At 39.8% G+C, this 16885-nt stretch overlaps 1 protein-coding gene across 8 annotated transcripts in view; it reads right to left on the bottom strand.

The window, feature by feature from the left end:
* Positions 1 to 560: 560 nt before the first annotated feature.
* The window catches only part of LOC117607866 (uncharacterized), a 36502-nt gene continuing 20177 nt past the window's right edge, over positions 561 to 16885 (bottom strand). For 2 of the 8 annotated variants that reach the window (XM_034332056.2, XM_034332057.2), the window contains 5 exons: positions 9495 to 9860; positions 8480 to 8781; positions 8001 to 8400; positions 5431 to 5546; positions 561 to 5128 (listed from right to left, as the gene is read on the bottom strand). In XM_034332056.2, coding sequence (XP_034187947.2) covers positions 2585 to 5128; positions 5431 to 5546; positions 8001 to 8400; positions 8480 to 8781; positions 9495 to 9860 — 3728 coding nt within the window. In that variant the 3' untranslated portion in view covers positions 561 to 2584. Of the gene's footprint in view, positions 5129 to 5430; positions 5547 to 8000; positions 8401 to 8479; positions 8782 to 9376; positions 9861 to 10107; positions 10255 to 12155; positions 13924 to 16885 lie in introns of those variants that run through there. The other 6 variants (XM_034332052.2, XM_034332053.2, XM_034332055.2 and 3 more) reach the window with 6 other exon arrangements.

Here is a 16885-nt window from a genome sequence, read left to right as displayed (position 1 = left end):
GTACGCTCAGTTGTATCTCGCTTTATATCGTATCGTATCGACGTCCATCTTGTGTTCGACCTATCGAATTGAACTTGGTGGCGCTTCCGTCGATAGACTTTGGGCGGTTGACGCACAACGCGCGCTTGCGCATTTTGAAGCATGAATTTTGAAATTGTAAATTTAATTGACTTCCTATTTAGAAAATAATTAATTGTAATTTATATTTGTTTTATTTTTTAAAGGATTCATGAATGCAGTGGACTTAAATTGTCATCTTTTCCTAATATTATAATTAACCCAATGATTTATAATTGTAATGCCAAAGTTATTATTAAAAATTATATTTATGGTGGTAAATTGTAAATATGGCGAATTAATTGAAACATTTTATTCATATTTTTTAAGCAAAAACACAACAAAATTCAAGTACACTTATTCCTTACACGTTTAATTTAATTCAACTAAAATATAATTATATGATAACATGACTCGTGTAAGATGCAATGTTAATGCTTATATGCGTATGAATGTATGCACATCAGTTGTAAACACCTAATGAACATGTTAGTTGACGTATGAAAAAAAAAAAAATCAATGTATTTCGTCTTGGTATGCATGCCCTGACAAGACCATCATTTTTATAAAACTCAATCGCTCCCATTTTGTCGTCGTCATCTTGTCAATTTAACAAATGTCAATTGTTCGCAAATCACCCGATAGCCTTTTTGTTTCCTTTGTTTCATTTTGTTTTTTTCTTTTGAGAAGAATGCTTTGAAATGGTTACAAAAATGTCAGCCGCAGAATAAGGCACACAATTGATGCAACACGTATTTAATATAGCAATATATTTATCTTTAATGTAACTGGATGTCAATGAATTTCTATAAGTATATGGATCGTCCTGGATATTGTGTTATGTCAAATGGTGCCTAGGGAATCTAAAGCTTTGCAGGAACGATTGTGCCTATATCGCTGTTGTGATAATAGTTTTTTTTTTTTTTTTTTTAATTATTATTAACATTATTATTATCATTAATATTAATATTATCATTATCATACTTGATGTTACTATGCCTGGATGATTGGTAGTTTTTATATATACAGGTATCATTTGAGGTATGTTTCGCATCTTATGATATGGGGTACATATACATATATATGTATGTATGATTTTTTTTTTTCACGAACCACATCTATCAATCAACTTACATAATATGCAACCTGAGGTATTCGACCTACTTGACACAACTCAACTAAAGCGTGAACTATGTTGTAACAAGTGCAACTTCAATATGTTGTACAATAATGTGTATGAGTGAAATGTGTTCTCCTAGTTTCAAATTCAAACATCTATTACAAAACAAAAATGCTCCTCTTTTAAACGTTTTAACAAAAAAATCCCATAGCAACTTCTTTGCTTGTCTCCTGTAAGTTTCATCTATATACATCTTATGTTAGCTTCATAACAGCTACAGTACAAGTTATATAGTTCACTTTGTTACCAATCCATTTCATATCATCAACTACTCTCTGCACCTTAGCCAAACGTATTATCATTTACGACTGTCGCATATTATTTTTTCTAAAATGTAGCTCGGTTACTGGATCTCGTTATCCCTTCCCATTTAGAAATTTTCAAACGACGAGAGTGCACATTACGGTTTGCAGCGTTTTTATGTTTAAACTTGCACACGAGAAAATTTCCCTAAACGAAAGGCCATCTAACGTGGTACGTGATGAACGACGCTAGTGTTTTTATTAATCTTTCTTTTTTTTCTTTTTAATCTTTTCGTAGTTTAAAATTTACCCTCTAGATAAGTTTTGTAAAAAATATGCCTTAGTCAACATGATGTTAATGTAATTCGTGTTCGGTACTTATATAAAAAACATTAGTGCGAGAACAACTGAAACGACATTTGGTGTGAGATTTTGGTTGGTTTCTCTTTTACTCTGGTTTCGCAGAGTTCAGACTTTAAGATCCATTTTGTTGTATTCGCAACAATATCGAATGAAACATCCTAAGCACGATTCATTTTAAACGATCCAACGTAACGAAACTTTCATGCGGTACAATTTAGGAGAACAAAAATGATCGAATGAAAGAAGAAAATTAAATGAAAGAATATGTGCACCAAGTAACATTGACGATAATGTCAAAAATATTTGTATATATATATATATATGCTTCAATGCATATGTTAATTTTCAACGAAGTTTCCATGAAACACGATTTGCGAGCGACCTCTTAAAGCTATTTACAAAAATGAATAGCAATACGTAGGCTTTTGCTATATTATCCGCTGCCCTTTGAGCATACCCCCAAGTTTCAACATCTTTGCATCCATACAACGATCATCCACAGGGTTCTTTTTTCTCTAGTTTCATTCAATGTAATTAACGTGACGATAATGAATGGTTAACGGTGATTAAATGTACGGTCCATCGTTATGCGATCGAATCATCCATCAAAGTAATAGTACAACGTCAGAGGCTTAGGGATATTTAGAAAAGGACGGCCTATGACATCGGTACAGCCGGAGTTATTCAGAAACAGTCCCTGTGGAGAAGTACTCGTAGCAAGTCTCTCGATAACAGTCGCGAATCATTGGATGTTACAACAAACAGCTCTGCACGGTATCGGATGTTCGCCCTCTTGACCGTAGAACGTTCGTGACTTGAAAACTTTCGAATCGATTGGCAGGAACGGAGGTTTGCCGGTGTAACAGCTTTCGTATACCTCAAAAGCCTCGTCTATGGGGACGTTCTTGTCGCCGACGAGGTCACCGTTGCGCGTCGGGATATCATCAATTTGCTCGGACTGATTTGGCACTGATTTCGATGATGCTGAGAAATCTACGTTCATCTTAGAGCCATTCGTATCATCCTCTACGCTAGTAGCACTCTCCCGAGCTAATCTATAATATTTCTGAACGTAATCGATGTTGACCTGTTCAACTTCGATGATATCGTCTTCAGCAGCTTCGCCCTCGCACATTACCCCCTCGCATTGCAACATCCTCTTCGGGGTTATCACAGGTTCAATCGTCTCCGCTTCCCAGCATTCTAACACGTCAGGCTCCTCTATGCTGTCCAAGGAATTTCTCCCGCTACAATTCTCCTCCTCGCCGCTGCTTCTCCTCTTTCTATCCACCGTCTTTCGTTTAACCGTATCTTTCGCCGTTTCGCTCGTCCCGATCGCTTTGATCGTCGTGGAAGCGTCGTTATTGTTTCGCAATACCGGCTCGTGAGCGGAGGTCGTCAACAACTTCCCCTCCTCCGAGACGACGATCTCACCCTTCTCGAAGGTCCTTACGTTCATCGTGTCCTCGACGATACCCTCGTCGTCGTCGTCGTCGTAATCGACGTCGTTCTTCTCGTCCGCGTCCTTCGTGCGACGGATCTTCGTATCAATAATGCTCGTGGGATCCCGACCGGATCTCCCCTGTCTTTTCGTTCGCCTTACGTTGACCCTCTTCGAGTCCATCCGAGAATTTGAAGCAACCCTCATACCCGCAACGCTATCCTTCTCAGTTAATTCGCAAACATCACCAACAGTCTCCAGCTGCCTCGACGGATTCTTCCTTCTGCTGTTCACCGGGTCCTCCATCTGGCCGCACGAATCCGACGATGACACCACCTCGTGGTCCAAACGTGTGCCATCCGTGTGTCTTACCCGCCTTCGTTCCCCGGATCTCTTCTTCGCCTCTCTCTTTTTCCTCGAACCACCACCGTTGGCTGCGTCCAGCTGTTCCTGGACCTTTACGTTGCTGATCCTTGCGAATTCGCTGCTAGCGGCCCGCGACAATGACGCATTGTCCGCGACGCCGCTATTAGCAGATAGTGCAGGCATGGGGTTGCCTTGCAAGTTTTTTGGCGGCTCTTCGTCCACGTCATCCTCGTCCTCCGTCTCGCTGTCCACCGAGACGTTAGACGTGATGAAGATATCTGGCGAGTTCGCTCTGCGAAGCCACTCCGTAACAGCGTCCGTGATGGGATAATCGGACAACCGTGTCTGACTCTCGAAGCCGGAGTCTTCGTTCGACGCCTCGATCGGATCGTCTTTGCTCAAATGATTACAAACGTTCTCCGATGCAAACTTACTCGACACCTGATCACCTTCTGTCTTGTTGCTGCGATGCTCGAACATGGAATCCGGTTTCGAGTCATTCGACAGATTCGCTTTCTCCAAATTCTCGTTTAAATCGTTCAAATCGTTCGTTAAGACCTTGGTCTCGATTTCCGGCTCCGCGGTGCCGTCCAAGTCTGGACCAGGCGTTGGTTCCCTCACGAACTTCGCACCTTTCGCGTTGTACTTCCTCTTCGGCAAACTGTTCGACGAAGGTTTACTGCTGGACAAGGACGAATGATTCTCCTCGCGGATTCCTCCGTTCTCCAAGGGAGCAGTCTTTGGCGTTATGGATCTAGACCGCGTCCGTTCGTCGTTACAAGGCGAGGATGGTTTCGGTGTCGCTATCGTAGCGTCTTCGTTGTTCGAATCGGAGTCCATCTTCCCGTTCACCAGGCTCCTCTCCTCGACACCGTTCATCTCCTTAATCGTCGTTTCTAACGACGCGTCGTTCGCTGCTTCGTTATCGTTAGCGTTTGGCAGTTTCTCCACCTCCAAGGTGTCCTCTAGGACCACCTTGTTCGTTGAACGATTCGTCTCTTCCTGCTCGAAGAGACTGTTCGTCAGTCTATTCGCTTCGTCGCTCGAGTTTGTCGCGTCCGGCGACGTCGATTGACTCTTCTCTAACGAGAACGACGACGAGGACGACGATCCAACGTCGTCGGAATTGTTCGCGATCAACTTGTCGTCCTTCCGGTTATTCGACTCGTCGCGGACGACGCCGTTGCACACCTGGTCGCTCTCGTTGCCGGCGTTGGTCGCGTCGGACGACAACGTGCCCGACTGGTTGGCCGAACACTCCTCGCTGGCCGGCGCGTTCGCGGACGTTGGAATAGTTGATAACGAGGTATCAGGTTCGACGACTTGTCGCAGCTTGAACTCCTGGCATTCAGGGTTCAATGGCCGATTGCTGTTGATCGATGAACACGCTGTCCAGGACAGCCGGGAAGACGGTAGACCGGTATCACATTCGGAGCTGTATTCTCCTTCTTCCTCGTCCGTGTTGCCCTCCGTGTTACCCTGAATAAGTAATTTAATTTAGAAATTTAACCTTAAATTTTTTAAATTAATAGGAGAATTTAAAAATTCAGACGTATTAATCACGGCCGGCCTTGGCGCTAGGCAGACTAGGCGGCCGCCTAGGGCCCCCCAGGGTCCAGGGCCCCCATAAGAGGAGTTTATTTGAATATCAATTGATGCAAATGCAAATCTAAATTAGTTATTCAAGCTTTAACGTTAATTTTATAAATTTTATTTGAGGTACTTTTCTTTATGTCACCCCCGAAATCATCATCCATTCATCCATTCATTCTGGTATTTACCGTAGCAAGTCTTCTCTGCTTCCTTCTCTTTTTTTTCTTTCTTCTCTTGGCACAGGCCGCCGACATAGTCGCCACGTCCGTGGTTCTGATCATGGGTCCACCTTGTATCGTGACACCTTAGACAGCAGAAACGTCAAGTATTAATCGATCGGTTTTAAAAATGAATAATCATAAATCTAAGGTGTCGACACGAGAAACACGTATGCCCAGGGTATTCGACCAGGTCGGTGCGAACACGAAGACGTCCTGGACGCGCGTCGAAGGGTGCGAATACTGAACTTGGCTCTTTCTTTTATTTTCCCGTACCGTGATCGAGCTCCGCGCAACGGAGCTATTTTAAAATCGGCTTCTATTCGAGACAGAGCTTTGCCAGAGCCACTTTCGACGCCCCTCGCGCGGCTGACAACGTGTAATCCGTCGAAAGGTTTAAATGTCGATGATGGTACCGCGAGTGCGGTATCCTGGTGAACGTTCATGAGTCAATGAACCAGCCGGTGATGATAAACGCCTTTTATCTTTTTTTCTATTTCCCTGTGCAACGTGCCGTGGTTCGATGAGGAATTACGGTGAACAATGGTTTCGTTCGATAATTATACGATGTATGCAATTAAAAGTAACACACATACATAGATCGAGCGTGGGGTAGAGTGTTGTTGACTTTAGGTACGATCGTCGGATCACCCTGGGAACACGCAGTGGAACAAGTCAACTATTTTCGTGTACGGTGACGCAAAGCAAAGCAATGCTGTCCAAGATGAGCACAACGGAGCTTTCCCCGTTCTATTTTTATTGTTGTAGTATGGCTTTGAGTGGCGAAACGTTTCTTGGGCAATGATTGATGTCCTCAGGGATATGTTTGGATAATTTTTGCTATTCAAACGTGTTCACTGGCGCAGTGGAAACGGTTATAACATTGTATGGTACGATAAGTACACAATTAGAAGCTTCTATGTTTCATTAAATATTAATTTTATAAATGTTTTCTTTAAGGAAGGTATAGTATTATCTATGCTTTCAATTTGCAACTAAGTACATAATTAGAAATTAATTTTATAAATATTAGCTTCGAGAAAGTCACAGTATTATCTAAATTTTCAATTTGCAGCCAAGTACAAAATTAGAAATTTCTCCACTTCACTAAATATTAATTTTATAAATATTGTCTTTAAGGAAGTTATAGCATTACCTATGTTTTCAATTTGCAACCAAGTACACAATTAGAAATCCCTCTACTTCATTAGAAATTAATTTTATAAATAATTATCTTTGAGGAAGTCACAGTATTATTTAAATTTTCAATTTGCAGCCAAGTACAAAATTAGAAATTTTTCTACTTCACTAGATATTAATTTTATAAATATTGTCTTCAAGGAACTTACAGTATTATCTAATTTTTCAATTTCGAATTTTATGTCTTTAATAAAATATTAATAGCATTTGGAATATCTTTTTCTTTTTCTCATGTTATAATAGAATAATAAAAGAATAATAATAGGAATACGTTTTATATTCCTTCCTTCCTTTGGGCATCATTATTTTTTTGCTTATGTTTATCGTATCTGTTCGCAGTATCTTCCTATTCTAGTAAATCCTTGGCAAAAATAATTAATCATCAGTTAGCCTGAAGACGACACATCAATTACCCCCCGGTTTCTCCGCGATCGTATCTAAAGAGAAGCAGCTCTCTTTGCGAATTATTACCTTTTACCTTGAATGTGGTAGAGGCACGGCGGTAATAAAACAGCAATGATGCCGATGGACGGGACAGCAGTCATGAATCTGGCTATATCCCTTTCTCCTGGCCGCGCATCCAACCGACACTGTTCTCGTTTTAACATTAGAAACAGGTACAATCAAACGTACTAACGCTTAAACTGACGCAGCGCGGGGAAGGGGCGTTCGAATACAGCTATACGATGCATCGTTCGTTGCTTTTTATTTCTTTTTTCTCTCTTTTCATTTGGGTACTTTTCAACTTACAATTGAAGAAAGATGAATCACTTTCTTTTAAAATAAAGAAAGATTAGAGAAAGCTTTCATTACCACAGGATTTAATTCTAAAAACTTGTCCTCAAAAATATTCATAATATTTTATAATAAATTGCAGTCTTTGATATTTAAATTTAAAGTCTATTTTCATCAAAAATATAATTGCTTTCACTACCCCTAATTGGTGATAAATAATTACCAATAATCTCCTAATATTAACTAAAATATTTCCTCAAGAATCTCGCTAAAGTCACGCGAGACAGATCTATCAGGAAGTAAACATTCCATAACATTTTAAACGACCCATTATTGCCTACGAAGCGAGGAATTAATCAACGTTGACGATGCACCGTTCCCTCCCCGAAGTGCGCAGGTTCTCTTAGCCAAAGAAAACAACCTTCGCTTGTGTTCGCCCGTTGTTCCGTCCATCTGTCCGTGAACAGAACGAAAGCTACGAGAGATAAGTCTCTCTCTAAAATCATGCGAGATAGCAAGGGAGCAAAGGTAACTTTCAAGAGTCCACTGCCAATGGGCAAAGATAAAGGGAGATCGTTAGCCTCCTGGTTCTTTAATCAACTAACCATTCACGTTGACCAAAGGAGGGCCGAACATGTAGTGGCCAGGATACATGTACGGTTGAGGGACCGCCGGTATCACGTGGGACACGTGGACTGGTTGTTGCATCAATACTGGCTCCATGTAAGGAACACCGTTCATCCCATTTTCCAACTGCTGTTCTTCCACGTGTTGCTCGTTCAAGTATTGCTCTTCTACCTGTTCCTCGTTCTGTTCATCGCCTTGCTGTTCATCCTCCACCGGGTTACCTTCAGTTCCTTGCTCTTCAACCTCGCCAGCCACGCTACCGTTGCAGCTGGTACTTCCTGTGCAACTCTCGTTGCAAGTTCCATTCGAGGTCTCCACTGGTAGCACAATATTCTCTTGCTCCTCTGATACCACTGCTGTCTCCACGCATTGGTTGGTCTGAAATTTAAATATACAAATTAATTTTAATTCTATTTGAACTTAGAATTTTTAAGAGACTTGTTTAATTTGACAGTACCTCATAATCCATCATGTAGTAAGGTTGCCCGGCCAGTTTAGGCACAAAGGTAGGATTGATCCACTCTATCGGCCTGAGTGGCACGGGTCCACAGGGTACGGCCGCCAGGACACTGGGCGCAACCTGTGCAGGAACTGGCGCGGGACCAACCAACATCACAGGGTACTCGTAGTAGTAACCGCTAGCATGGTCGTAAAACGTTCCGTAGCCTAACTGGGCCCCAGGTTCGATCATCGGTGGGTACTCGCCGGTGCCGCAGTCTCGGTCCAACAGCTGCTGATCCTCCGTCGTTTCGCTGCCATCTGAGACGATAAATTGTGTTAAATTACGTCGAGGAGGAACTCGAGTGCGACATTTACAACGCATCGAAGCCACGTAAGTTTAGATTTAGGAGTGTCGGTGATTAGGTGTGTGACAGTGGAACTCCCCCCCTTGCTTTTGTTACGTACTTAGGTCGACTAATTTGATGATTGATTACCTTGCCAGATGATACTCTGTACGACTTTAATGCGACTATGGTGGAATTTATAATTGTTAAGCCGAGGGGATAAAGGATTTTAAAAGTAGATTTCATATCAATTTGAAATTTGTAACTTAGATTAAATAATCAATAAAATTTATTTCATCAACACTTTAATGGCTACTATCACTATCCTTTGCCTTATTTGTATTTACTTTATCAGGTGCAAGCTGCAATTTGAAAAGTTATTAATTTTATAAAATATACAGCTATTAAAGTGTTTAGGAAAGAAAGGAAACTTAGCAAAAATAATTTTCTAAATTTTTTAATTTTTCAATCATCCCTTTTATGGGGTCGCCACTGGTCAAGGATCTTATTTCTAATGAATCCTGTCAACAACCTAATGCACAGAGTACCGGTATCGTTTTCACACATACAATGTTGAGAGGAACTCCAAGCTGGCAGGATACGACGTCATCAACCAGGACACACACGGACGGACGATACGGACGAGAAAAAGTCAGAAATTCGATGAAATTTTCATCACGTTTCTACCTATACCTCTACCTGCGGTGGAATGAGACGCGGATTGGCTCTCGGTGGTCGACGACGTTGCACTGGTGTTTGCGTTACCAGCCCAGGGTTTCTTCTTCGACAGATAGCCCTTCTTGAACAGCATATCCTGGCGAGGGGTAGTGATCCTCGTGTACTCGTCTTCGTTGAAGATGATCTTCGGCTGAGACGGTGAACCGGACGACTCGTCCTTGTGAGATCGTGTCCCGGCATCACCGTTTCCGCTCCTGCGAGGCTTGTAACCACCCTGTCCATTCCGACTGTAACTGTGCATGCTCGTGTCATTTTCCTGGCCCTTCGCGAACCCGTTTCGCAATCCTTCTTCTTCGTCCTCCTCGCCGGGTGGAGCTGCAAACAAAGTTGAATCGATGTGAGACTGATTAGATTCTTAGAGATTTCCGGGCTGTTTTCAGGGTGCTGTTAATCCACCCCTATTCCATATTCAAAATAAATAAAAATAATATTAATTAATATAACTTCTATAGTAAAAAGGACGGGGTACAAGTGTAGCCTTTATGGTCCTATAAGGATTACGTTTGGAGTTTCAGTTTGAAAAGGGTTGATTTGGTGCAATTTAGAGATAGATGATTATTACCTTGATTTTAATTAATTTTAATATCTTTATGTTGCATTAATATTGCAATATTATTTGAGTTCTTCTTCCATAAAAGATTTACAATTTCAATGGTATTAAATATTTTTTAGGGTGTGGTTAACCCTCCTTATTCCATATTCAAAATTTATGTTATATGAAATGAATAAAAATAATATTGATTAACATAACTTCTATAGTATATGGTCCTACAAGGATTAAGTTTGAGTTTCAGTTTGGAAAGGGTTGATTTGGTGCAATTTAAAGATGGATGATTATTACCTTGGTTTTAATTAATTTTAATATTTTTATGTTGCATTAATATTGCAATGTTATTTGAGTTTTTCCTCCACAAAAGATTTACAATTTTAATGTTGTTAAATATTTTTTATGGGAATTTAAAATTTACCACTTGCAAATATTATTATTTATATTTACATTTTTTTGTTTTATTTGTTTGTTATATAAATCCTGTTTATTACCAGTTACGTGATTCCCCGAGCAAAAGACCATCGTTTGATCATAAACCTACCCGAGTTGAATTACAGTGGAATTTTGTTATCCGAGTGCACCAAGCACTATCTATAAACTAATCCCTTTGAGTGACCACTATCAGAAGCCATGAACTCTGATACATGTACGACGATATGATTCACATAGATTTCAAAGAAATCTCGTTTGAAATTTTTTTTATTACAACTGGACTTCCAGTCGAATTTCTAAAATAAATGATTACGTTAGTCTTGTGTTAAACAGTGATAAAGCATGCAGTTAGTGAAAATATATACACTGATCAATAAGGTTTATCGAATAAATTGATCGAGTTAGTTGATGCATTGGATATGTTGATTCTATACGACGGTGACATCGTGTGCATTCTGATCAGCTGTTATTAAGTGTTATTAACCCTTTGACGAGAAAAAGACGCGATCAAACTTCAATAAGTGTATCATTCTATAAAGCAATAAGCATGTTATTGAATCAAATTGTTATACAAATAAATATTCGTCAAAGCGTTAACCCTTTCTTCGATACTGACGCATATGGTGCGTCTCCTTGATTATTTTAATAATACCACTGACGCAACTGGTGCGTCTTTATCTTTAATTCTTTGACGCAACTGGTGCGTCTTTACCTTTAATTCTTTGACACAACTGGTGCGTCTTCACTTTTAACCCTTCCTCACAAGGGAAAAAGTGGTAATATGGCTCCTTAATGTTACATTTCTTCTGAAAAATAATTTGCCTGATTTTAAGATGAATTAATATAAAAAGGAGCCATAATACCACCCCTCCTTCTATATAAATTTTTCTCTAACGTTTTGTTATTTTTAACAATGCAAATTTCTAATTTAATAAATACTGATGGAACGCAACATATACGTCAGCAGCAGTGAAAGCACTCTACGGTGTTTCTAACTCCCTAAAATACATCCACTAATTGCCTTAATGCGTACGAAAGCTGCTATTGTTTCCTAACGTGCGTAAATCCAGTTAGAACCGCATCGAATTAGATCGCATTGCAGCTTATTAACGTGCAATTCTTACTACTTAATCCTTCCCTCTGGTCTATACAAATGCACTAGAACACGTCCTATCACTACAATATTCATTCTCTAGAAAAGAAACGTGACTGGTCATGGCTGTAAGCATGTGCACTATCTACTCTATTATTTTTTCTGGATCACTTCATGAATCTCTGTATTTTTCCAAAAATAATTTTTCATTAATTACCGAACCCCTCTTTCTTCCATCGCGTATAAATTATTATACAAATAACATAGATATATTAATTATTAAAAATACTAATAGCTAATTTCATCCAATTTCAATTTTTTAAATTATTCCATTAAATTGCATTTGAGTTTGATGATCAGCACAGTAATTAATCAACCCCCTCGTGTACCCTCTAATTACACAAAGATTAATGAAACGATCAAAGCACCACTAAAGCGAAAAACGATGAAATTCTCTAAGGTGTCCGAGTGTAACCAAGAACCGGAAGCTGTCCGCTAAGAACCATGATCAGTCTCTTCCACAAGCTTTCCGTACCGTCTTGGTACCTCGCTAATAGTAGTACGTGATTGGACGAGCCGATCACGTGGGTAACCCTTCGTTGTCGACGCCACTGCATCTCTCCCTCGCAAGGCTCCTCCTAAAGTCTCACTCCTTGTCCTCCACCGTTTTATTTCAATGTCCCTCGATCGAAACGAACGTTCAGTCACCCTGTTACACTATCGAACTGCACACTATTCCGTTTTACTTTCCCGTTTCTCTGCGGTCCGTCTAGACGAGGGAGACGATCCCCCGGTTTACTTAGTGTCTCTTCTCCCCACTCGCTGTTTACGAAAATGGACACGCGTCCAGCCGCGTTCTTTCCCTCGATTGTTATCGCTTTCGTGGCTTAACGGTGGCCGATAAACGCGCCAAATAAAAGGAGGATGAGGCTGGCTCTGTAATCTGGTGCACGCGATGCCTCGAGAACGACTGCGGTTGACACGAGGAACGGGGTGCAGAGGGGTACGGCGAGGAGAAGAGAACGCTTTACTGGCGGACGTAGCCCATTGGCCGGCGTTCGTGTACTAGAATAGCATCGGAATTAGAATAGAAAACGGCCGGTCTATTGGCCATCGGTGCCGCGAACCATGTCGTCCAAGAACCGCGACTTTTCGTTCATCGAAACCGTCCCCCTGGGATTAACGATTAACCAGAGAACTTTCCTCCCGTTTCGGGCGAAGACGCCATTTTGGAGAACGCAACGGGTGTCCCCTTTCAATTTATACGAATAACTGTCTTTTGAACAGAGGGAGATGTTATAATGAGTTTGGAGGTCCTATCGTGAACTATGTTCTTTTTAATGAAAATTCATTTAACAATTTTTATTATGTTATTCCTTAATTTATTTATTTTTGTTGTATTAGTAATCCTAATTTAAAAATTAGTCATTCGTATGAATAGATTAAAATGGGACACCCTGTGTATGACCGTCACTAATTAGTAATTATGTTTTTTAAGCTAGGGTAACGTATGCAATTATATAATGATTGACCCTTTTCCTAGGAAGGTAGAAAATATAATATAATGTGATTCTATTCGGGTTACAAAAGATGATTATATTTTATTATTTAACCCTTGAACAGCGGAGCGTGGGTCCAGTGTGACAAAATGAATGTATAATTTTTAAATAAGAGAGTTCCATGTATTACAAATATAATTGTGTCTCCAGGGTCCACTGTTTTAGGCCTCTCTCCATGGTCCGCCATCCAAGAGTGAAGAAATACATTATATTATATTTCTTACTTCTGTTCCTCTTCTGTTCTTAAGAAGGTTCAATTTACATAAAAAAAAAAATATATTATACCTTAATGTTCATTATTATTAATATAAAATAGTCCACGGTTACCAAAGGAGGTTTACAAGTATAATATTCTAGAAAATCTAGTCTCCTTTGCGAATATTCTTTCAATAGCTCGAGTTTAAAAATATTCCTTCGAACAGTCGATGGACGTTACGTAACTTCAGAAATTTGTTTAGCGCATTCAACAGCGAAGAACTGTTCAGTATCACCGATAGAAAAAGGTCGATTATTCTAATCTATTTTTTTTCTATCCCCCCGTTCATGCAAAATACGAGACACGGCCTACTTTCACGGTGTAAGGATTATTGCCGTTTCATCATTTCAGACTACGGTTCAAAGCAAAGCCAGCTGCTTCGGTGCTAATCAAATTTGAAGGTTCAACGTACGAGAGCCAACAAGGGTATTTTAAGTAACAAATAGAAAGCACTTGAAACACCTCGCTGCGTCTAGTTATACACTTTGTAACAAACAGACGTGGATCAATTTTGAAATTTACTAAAAATTTTTAATTATTAGTATAATTTCAATTGCGTTCAAAATTTTTTATTATTCCCTCTATTAATTTCTTTGATATGAAATATTTGAATATTGCAAAAAAATTATTTTTTCTCTCAAGAATTTTTTTAACTGCATTGTTTTCTACCGATTAACGGAAATCGATGGCCGGAAATCGCGCACCTGAAAGCGACCAGGAATACCCGAAAGGTCAGGAACGCAACAGCAACGGCTGAACGCGTCGCAATTATCCCACCATCACTAAATGACACTAATTTCTGCCCACAGCTCTAGTCTAACCGCGATCTTTAATAATAATCAGTGACGCACACAACGAGAGAAAACGCGGGCTCGAGCTGTTTCCGTTTCTCTTTAGCGATGAATTAAAACGCCAGCCTCGATGTAAACACGTGCATCGCAATCATAGGATACGCGAGAAAACGTTTTACCGAAATACAAGTTATTTCTGGATCGATAGACACGTTTGTCTTGTGCAGCATCGAGCACAGTAGACATCCCCAGGGAAAATGACGATCATCAAAAATAAATTTTCTGTCATCATTTTCCAATTTGTTTAGAAAAATCGTGACTGAAGAGATTCGTATGATATCTTTTACCAATTTCTTCAGATATATTTCTCAAGCTTAGAAAGCAAAAAAAAATTTTTTTTACGTGAAACAATATCAAAAGAAACGAGAGAAAAAGTATGATTGAAATGGACCGATATAAAGGGTTATTCAAAATCAATGTCCCATCTTCATTTTTAAATAAAACACCTTATTTGAGATTTGGTTTCTTTTTATTTTAATATAAAGTGTATTGGATATATGACGCATGCGGTGCGTCGCTGTTGCATTACTAATATTGACGCACGAGGTGCGTCACCCTTGTATAACAATACGAGACGCACATGATGCGTCCTTCGTTATTAAATGCAATATTATTCGAGCAACCCCGATCGAATTTTGAATAGTTGATGTTTTATTTTAATTTGAAGATGTGACACTTAACTTGAATAATAAATGAGCGATATTATGTTATCATTATACGGGAGTGTTTAGAGTAGCAACAAAAAATGCTGTTCGGAGTAACACGATTGTTCGAAGTACACGCACCAGAATCGAGCAAATAGGTCAATTATCGAACGGACAAGCGAACCGATATCCGTGCAAATGAAGTTGCAAAAGAGAGTTGGGAATCGATTGAGCCAAGTGTCGAAAGTCCAAGAGGCTGCCAGAAAATGTTTTGAGAATATGAACCACTGTCCGGCCATCTACGACATCGTTATTTTGCATAGTGCTGTATCGTGTATTGTATATTTAAATACATTGTTATAAATGTGATTGCAAATTTCATGTGATTTTAGATTAACTGAGTTAATTAAATTTCGATCACTTCTGGACCAATGATGCTAGCAAGTGATATTTTTAATAAATTTTAATATTAATAATTAATTAATTTATCCTTCTGGCACCGCAATTTCTTTTCTCCTTTCTAAATTCCTTGTTTGAGTTTATATAAATTGTTTCTAGTTATTCCAACGATAAATTGATGAACTATTGAAGTGGTTCAAAGGTTACTTTTTTACTTCTCTTTCAAACGTATTACTATTCATTGTGCGATAAGAATTCTCTAGACGATTTCGAAACACATTATGAAACAATAGATAACCATCTATGAACCTTAATATCAGTGTTTCATAAGAATTTTTCATAATAGTAACGCAGACGTAAGGAATTAATGATTCATGATCAGTGAACTTAACATTTTTATCAAAATTCTTGAATATACTTCATTTTCTAATTTTTTCAGAAGACGCATAGGGTGCGTCACTGAGTGTATTAGATATGTGACGCATATGGTGCGTCGTCCTTGCATGCTGTACAGGACGCATATGGTGCGTCGTCCTTGCATACTGTACATGACGCACACGTTGCGTCGTTGAGTATATCATGTACGTGACGCACGCGATGTGTCGTCCTTGTAACTATAAGAGACGCATAAGGTGCGTCCTTGTAAGTTTATTTCAATTCCGTCCTTGATTAATTCTTATGGAGTCTAAAATGAAATAATTCATTTTTCCTCTGTTTCCAATATTTCATACATTTTTCAAGCTTTAAGGGTTGAAGTATCAGTATTATTATCGAACAACCCCATACGTCCTCCACGTAATCCAGAAACAGATCCCGCACGTTTCTCGTTCTCCACAACCTTCACCTTAGCATCCGGCAGTCTCTCAGTTTCCAACAATGCATTTATCAAACCACCATCCAATCTTCTCGCTGACCCAGAATTCACCATCGTGACGCAACAATTTCTTCGCGGACTGACGTAAATGAAATCCCCCCCTGTATGTTCCCCGTAACGTGCATATTAAACAATTTTCCCTTAATCCCTTCGAACCGCTCGCCTTGCACGCTAACACATTGCCGCGTTAAGTGTAAGCCGCGCTCTAGATTCGCGTTTAGCGTACAAGTGAGTTATGGTCGCTTGGACAGCTCGGCTACGATCATATCTGGCACGTACCGGTAATATCAGCATGTTTCATTGATCCTATGTTTCCTTTTTACCAGAGAAAGCAGTAGAATTTTTCACGCAAAACTGTTTCTTCAATACTCGGTGGTAAGTTTTTCAGAAGACGCATATGGTGCGTCTTAGAATATTTTAGATACGTGACGCACATGGCGCGTCATAGTGTATTGTATACGTGACGCATATGCTGCGTCGCATAGCGTATAATATACACGACGCATGCGGTGCGTCACCACTGTATACTATACGAGACGCACGCGGTGCGTCCGCCTGGTATGGAATACATGACGCATGCGGTGCGTCATATTTGTATCCTATACATGACGCATGCGGTGCGTCGCCTTTGTATCCTATACATGACGCATGCGGTGCGTCGCCTTTGTATCCTATACATGAC

Source organism: Osmia lignaria, chromosome 5, assembly GCF_051020975.1.
Source record: "Osmia lignaria lignaria isolate PbOS001 chromosome 5, iyOsmLign1, whole genome shotgun sequence".
NCBI classification, from domain to species: Eukaryota; Metazoa; Arthropoda; class Insecta; order Hymenoptera; family Megachilidae; genus Osmia; species Osmia lignaria.
The sequence above is the reverse complement of the archived record's forward strand: the minus strand, read 5'-3'. Positions and strand labels throughout refer to the sequence as shown.